The 7500-nt window shown below is 42.7% G+C and overlaps 1 protein-coding gene across 2 annotated transcripts in view; it reads right to left on the reverse strand.

Moving 5' to 3' along the window:
- LOC138962139 (dynein axonemal heavy chain 5-like) overlaps positions 1-7500 on the reverse strand; it is a 116093-nt gene that overhangs the window by 105724 nt on the left and 2869 nt on the right. For both annotated transcript variants that reach the window (XM_070333859.1, XM_070333867.1), the window contains exons 4-11: positions 7043-7203; positions 5973-6174; positions 4760-4923; positions 3998-4174; positions 3345-3458; positions 2650-2757; positions 2028-2337; positions 1387-1523 (exon numbers count right to left, since the gene is read on the reverse strand). In XM_070333859.1, the coding sequence (XP_070189960.1) occupies positions 1387-1523; positions 2028-2337; positions 2650-2757; positions 3345-3458; positions 3998-4174; positions 4760-4923; positions 5973-6174; positions 7043-7203 (1373 nt within the window). The remainder of the gene's footprint in view (positions 1-1386; positions 1524-2027; positions 2338-2649; positions 2758-3344; positions 3459-3997; positions 4175-4759; positions 4924-5972; positions 6175-7042; positions 7204-7500) is intronic.

Below are 7500 nucleotides of genomic sequence, written 5' to 3' on the forward strand. Positions count from 1 at the left end.
TCGTTCTGCAACACAAAATGCACAAGATGACGGCGACCATAAAACGATGTCGTTCTGCGACACAAAATTCAGAAGATGATGGGCGACTATAAAACGATGGCGTTCTTCAACACAAAATACAGAAGATGATTGGTGACCATAAAACGATGGTGTTCTGCAACACAAAATACAGAAGATGATTGGTGACCATAAAACGATGGTGTTCTGCAACACAAAATACAGAAGATGATTGGTGACCATAAAACGATGGCGTTCTTCAACACAAAATTCAGAAGATGATGGGCGACTATAAAACGATGGTGTTCTGCAACACAAAATACAGAAGATGATTGGTGACCATAAAACGATGGTGTTCTGCAACACAAAATACAGAAGATGATTGGTGACCATAAAACGATGGTGTTCTGCAACACAAAATTCAGAAGATGATGGGCGACTATAAAACGATGGCGTTCTTCAACACAAAATACAGAAGATGATTGGTGACCATAAAACGATGGTGTTCTTCAACACAAAATACAGAAGATGATTGGTGACCATAAAACGATGGTGTTCTGCAACACATAATACAGAAGATGATTGGTGACCATAAAACGATGGCGTTCTTCAACACAAAATACAGAAGATGATTGGTGACCATAAAACGATGGTGTTCTGCAACACAAAATACAGAAGATGATTGGTGACCATAAAACGATGGTGTTCTGCAACACAAAATACAGAAGATGATTGGTGACCATAAAACGATGGTGTTCTGCAACACAAAATACAGAAGAGGATGGGCCAGGGTGCCCATAAAACGATGTCGTTCTGCAACACAAAATGCAGGAGATGATGGGAAACCATAAAACGTGAGTTTGTTATTTTTTTCTATGGACATGCGGTTAGTGACTTGTCTAAATTTGATGGGTAATATTTCACGAGGTTAGCACACGCGGAATCGGCAGACAGGCAACACATTGAGAGTATTTTGACACTAGAACTGAACAGAAAGATTTCCTTTCACGCAACCTAAATGTCAGCTCTACTTGCAGCGATAGAACCAATAAAGCTTCTAACACGAGCAACTGAAAGTATAGGCTCCGACAAATGTATGGAAATACTTGCAATAGTAATGATATATTTGATAAGGACGTCAGTTGTGGGTGTGTTTAAAAAAACCAATTATTGGTTTGCAACGTTCTGGCTTTGTAAAAATGTATTTCATTTTGTAACAGGGTGACTTTGTCCAGATCAAACCAAATAACCACAGGGAAGTAAGCGCTCTAAATGCACACGACATGTGTAATAGAGTAAGCGAGAGATATACGGAACCAATCTCCTGGCACCTGAGAGAATAACAAGCATTGAAATGAACAAGCAACTTCCATCCTCAAACCAGCTTACTTGCAAGTCATCAACGGTTCTCTTGAACTCCTCGAAGTCGCTGTCGTAGAAGTCCTTGCGGGCATCCAGCACATTGTACTTCTTTTTCTTCATGCCCTGTACAATCACGTGAAGCTTGTTGGCCATCAGCTCAATGCCTGCAACATGGAAAACATCCTGTGTAGTTTTGAGTTGCTACATAAGGGAGATACAACATCACAGAACTTTGCCATTCCGTTTGACTATCATACGTAACCTCGTTTCATGCCGAAAGCGTTCATCACGCTAATCCAAGAGCATCATCCCCGGCGTGATAAGAATACAGCATTGCAGGAAGCACTACATTTGTTTTTCTGGTGCTCATCCAAATGCTTCTTGAACATTTCAGCTCGGTAAGTAAGATTCGGTGTAAAATTCTGTCATAGACCTACATACAAAACACAGTCGATACATTTTTCAACCACTCAGTATCACTTCAGATAAGGCTATCCTTAATTGAGCACAAAGTCGACTCCGCGAAGACTTCGCAAAGACTGCGCGAAGTCTTTTTACCGAAAATTCAGTGCTATAGCTTCGTGCAGCAAGGTTCGCGAAGTATACTTCGCGTAGGCTACTTCGCCCAATTACTTACAAGCTTTAATCTTATTGGTGCCTATGCTCACCTTCTACCTTGGCCTTGGCGAGGTTAGCGTACGTCTCAATGATTTCGAACATCTGAATGATCTTCGACATGCGTCGACAGAAGGTGTCGAACTTGCCAAAGATGTACATCTCCGAGAAGTCGAACTGACGCTCCAGAGGTTGGGCTTCAAGCTTAGCCTTCACCTTGTGGTACTCGGACCGGTACCGTTCGTTTAGTCTGACGCAGTCCTTAAGCCTGGCAACCACTACTTTTGGCGTGAGGGTCCAGATGGTCTCTGAACCCCCGTTTGTGATGTAGGCCTTGCAGGCTGTGATCATCTGGTTGGTCACCTGGTGAGAGAGAAAGAGGGGGTGGAGGCAAGGTTTATTTCTCTAGTTGATGATTAACGGTAGAGCTGGTGAGATGATAAACGTCCAGTAAGGTTATTATCTCCGAAAGGCACAGTGTGCAGATGAATATGCTTCTTTAACTAAAATAGACACAAGCACGCACGCGACACACAGGCATACAGACAGACATGCTGACAGACTCTCTCTCTCTCTCTCTCTCTCTCTCTCTCTCTCTCTCTCTCTCTCTCTCTCTCTCTCTCTCTCTCTCTCTCACGCAAGGAAGCTGAAGGCCGCAAGGTATTATGACACTACCTTGATAAGAAGTGATGTCATGCGTTCAGAGGTGTTGTAGTAGCGAGAAATACTGTAGATCATGCGTGCGGCGTTGATCAAACCGGGGATGGAGTTCAGCATAGTCACCTGCAAACCAAGATCAGATATAATAATCTTGTCCACTTCTTGTTCATACATGTAATGTCCATAATCTTGTACGATGCTACAGCAATACAGACTTTCATACATGTAATGTCCATAATCTTGTACGATGCTACAGCAATACAGACTTTCATACATGTAATGTCCATAATCTTGTACGATGCTACAGCAATACAGACTTTCATACATGTAATGTCCATAATCTTGTACGATGCTACAGCAATACAGACTTTCATACATGTAATGTCCATAATCTTGTACGATACTACAGCAATACAGACTTTCATACATGTAATGTCCATAATCTTGTACGATGCTACAGCAATACAGACTTTCATACATGTAATGTCCATAATCTTGTACGATGCTACAGCAATACAGACTTTCATACATGCACACACAAAGACATACACACACACACACACACACACACACACACACACACACACACACACACACGCACGCACACACACACACACACACACACACACACACACACGCACGCACGCATATACACACACACCGACACCGACGCACGCACGCACGCATATACACACACACCGACAATTTACCGGGTCACTATTGTAGAGAGGGTCACAGAAGCTCTCCAGGGTGTAAAGAAACTTGACGTTGTCCTTTGCTTCATTCGCAGTGTCCGTGATGTGGCAATCTAATTCACGCCATTTCTGAAAGATACGATCATCATCCTGGTGCTTATCAATTCAATCCTTTTGGTTTATTATTTTATTCTGTAATGGTATAAAGATGGATATGATCACATCCACACTATCATTTTGCCTAAATGTTTCCTTTTTATCCAATTCAAGTTTTTAAATTGTATTTTCATGCACCCCAAATGGGTTTATTGAAATAAATATTTGCCTGGACTTGAATTGCAAGGGTACACATAATGTGCGTGTTGGTGGGTGCGTGGAGAGAAAGGGGTGTTAGTTCGGAGTAGGAAAGAAACCGTTGTCAGTAATCAAGAGTTGAAATACATAATGTATTCCAGGTTATGACAGTACCGTTCTTATAGAGCATACACGCACACATCCAAATTTCTTGACTAAATGTAAAAATAAGACAGGTCCCAGACTCACCGGAATGAGCTTGGATTTGGCACACTGCAGAATGCCAATGACGGCTTTGACCTCGTGACCCTTAAGTCTTATCCCATGCACATAAAAAAGAAGAAGAAAAAAGAAAAGACAGGTCCCAGACTGACCGGAATGAGCTTGGATTTGGCACACTGCAGAATGCCTATGACGGCTTTGACCTCGTGACCCTTGAGCTGGTCCAGGAGGAAGTTGAATCGGGCCATGTGCATCTTCCAGTGCTCGAGCTCCACGCGTGGACCTGCGTTGTCCGCTTCACGACGGATCTGCTCACTCTTCACAAGGATCTGAATGTTGTAAGAAGGAAAAACGAAAAAAAGGGAGAAAAAACACAGCGTTAGCGCATCAACTTTTAAAGTTCTTCGAGATGAGTTCTAACATTTCTCAAATAAAGGGTCTGAAATTTACCTTGAGATCATCAGAAAACTATTCGGAATAGAAATAAATAAATTATGAGATCGGAACGTGACATTAACCGAATTCAAGGAAAAGACTATAGGTGAAAAACCTTTGATGCTTACCTGCTTCCTTTATCGTCCACAAAAGCAGCAGGTTATATTTCATTGTCTTGCTAAGTCATCAACTCAAACAGAGAAAAAGAAACCCCAACACAGACACAGACAGCTGAGAGAAACTGATAAAGACAGATAGACACATTCGTACGTACGCAAGCACACACGCACGAACGCAGACAGACCGACCGACCGACAGACACGGACAGCAGGCATGAAACCCTACTCGTTTCTCCTCAAACAAACTCCAACAACCACCATATAATAGACAAAAGAAGCAACTCCTTATACGATTTGCATGCTGCTCAAAGCCCTTTACCCATGTCATACACACACTCGGTTTAATTTACACAGACTTACATGTTCAATGTGCTTGATCCAGCCACGCATGCACTCCTCAATCTTCTGCATAGCTTCAGGGATACCAGCCACCATCATGTAGTCTGTCGGGGTAACAACGTCGGACAGATCATAAGTGTCGCAAGACGCAAGCATCTCCTTCTCCTCCAGGCATTTTTGGGCACCTGTATGAAACAAAGTGGAGATGAGACGCGAATAAAAACTGTCAACGAAAGGGTGGAAAAGGTATTAAAATCTCACAATGCAAAAGAATGTCAAGATTGGTAATCTTGAACTTTAGCGTGTTAAATTCATAGCTCATAATTCAGAGGCATTTAAAGTCTCCAAATTTGTAGAACCTGCACTTGTAATCATAACAAGTCATTTTAGATCCTTTTGAAGTTACGGAATGAACTCCGATGAGCTGTACGAATGCATTTCGTTTACATGGGTCAAAGAAGGAATTATCCGTTTGACTCTATGAGCGAACAAGGGAGACAACTCTTTCGTGTAAATAATGTCCCATGGTTGACAACGTACGCCATTTTCGGTGCATTTTCATCGATTGAACAACCAAATTAGTTAATTATGCTTAAGTTTGGAGCTCAATCTGTCAATTAATTTCACGACAAATGTTCTTTGGCTTGCTTACATGGACTTGTATCAAAAATAAGTAAAGAATGTCACTGGATTCTGAGCTATGAATTTAACACGCTAAAGTTCAAGATTACCGTCAAGATTTTTATTGATTTCATTCATCCTTGGCTGAAAAGACGACAGGCAATGATTCACACATCGCCATCACTCATAGTGCTGCTTACTGCTAGACAATAAACGAATGAGTTCATACCAAAGGTGAACACAAACAGGAGGATTTCCGCAACAAGGAAGACAAATCTTATATCTTTGATACATCCTGAACTCAGGTCAAAATGAGTTACTTCCCTTCGGGTCTCATGTATGACATGAGCGATAGCGTGGACCGATGATTATCAGAATGATCTTTGATACTGACTGTATCTATATCAAACAGTTTTTCCCTAAATGTAATTCCCAATGATGTAAAACTGCAAACTTTTCAAAAGTATACACATTCCTTGAGCAGCGGACTGTAGAGTTTTGAATTTGGGTTCAAAGTAATGACTTTTCATAGTCAGTAGAAGTAAATCATAAAGTCACAATCCATAGATTGGGAAACGCACTACATTTGTACATCTTATCCTATACTACCGACCTGAAAGCACGCTTGAAAAGGAGTTAAGCGTGTTGAAGAAAGAGTTTTTGATGGGGACGCCGTCAGGGGTGTCCAAGTTCTCCCAGCCTTTATCCATGGCTTGCAGAGCTGGAAGGTAGACTTTACTCAGCAGCATTTCGACAGCGCCCAGAAGTCCTTTGCCCGCTTGCCCTCCGGTGTCCAGTTTGGTGAAACACAGCTCCTGCAAGACAACATGATGCATGAACAACTCTGACGGACAGGCCGAGTTTGAGTGACACATGGTGCTGACTTTCAGCTGTGGTGAAACACAGCTCCTGCAAGGCAATGGACAACTCTGACGGACCGGCCGAGTTTGAGTGACACACAGTGCTGACTTTCAGACAGCATGACGAAAACCTTTGACGGAAAGGCCGAGTTTGAGTGACACATAGTGCTGACTTCCAACTGTGGTGAAACACAGCTCCTGCAAGACAACATGACAAAACCTTTGACGGACAGTCCGAGTTTGAGTGACACATAGTGCTGACTTCCAATTGTGATGAAACACAGCTCCTGCAAGACAACATGACAAAACCTTTGACGGACAGTCCGGGTTTGAATGACACATACTGCTGACTTCCAACTGTGGTGAAACACAGCTCCTGAAAGACAGCATGACAAATGTCAAAACCTTTGACGGACAGGCCGAGTTTGAGTGACACATAGACTTCCAACTGTGGTGAAACACAGCTCCTGCAAGACAACGTGATTCGTGAACAACTCTGACGGACAGGCCGAGATTGAGTGACACATGGTGCTAGCTTTCTGTTTTGGTGAAACACAGCTCCTGTCAGACAAGACGATGCATGAACAACTCTAATGGCCAGACTCCGTTTAAGTGACACATGCTGCTGACTGTTTGGTGGGCAAGATGATGAAGTGAGTGTTTTACTTTTATTTGACGTAATGAGATAAAATGGCAAATGGTGTAGACTTTATGCTGAACAATAGTTACCGATTCTCGAAAATAACGTTGAAAGCGGAGAAGTCGAAGTAGAAGTAGAAGGAGAAGAAAAGGGTGATATCAACAATATCTAAAACACTCCTACCTTCATCATGTTTGAATCACTGATGGCCGAACCGAAGGAGGTCATGAGGCGAAGCACGACCACCCCAATGCCCAGCAGGGGAACTGTGCTCCCGTCCGTCACAAACGTTTTGGGCTTCAGAGGTTTTACATGTGCCTTGGGCATTCCAGCACGCTTGATTTCTGTCATCATCATCATCATCATCATCATCATCATCATCATCATCATCATCATCATCATCGTCGTCGTCGTCGTCGTCTTCGTCATCGTCGTCGTCGTCATCAACATCAACGTCGTCGTCGTCATCATCATCATCATCATCAACATCGTCATCATCATCATCATCGTCTTAGTCATCGTCATCATCGTCATCATCATCACCATCATCATCATCGTCGTCGTCGTCGTCGTCGTCATCGTGATGATCAACAACATCATCATCACCGTCGTCGTTTTCTTTCTTCTAGTTGTTGTCGTCA

This window comes from Littorina saxatilis, linkage group LG1 (assembly GCF_037325665.1).
Source record: "Littorina saxatilis isolate snail1 linkage group LG1, US_GU_Lsax_2.0, whole genome shotgun sequence".
In the NCBI taxonomy this organism is placed as follows: domain Eukaryota; kingdom Metazoa; phylum Mollusca; class Gastropoda; order Littorinimorpha; family Littorinidae; genus Littorina; species Littorina saxatilis.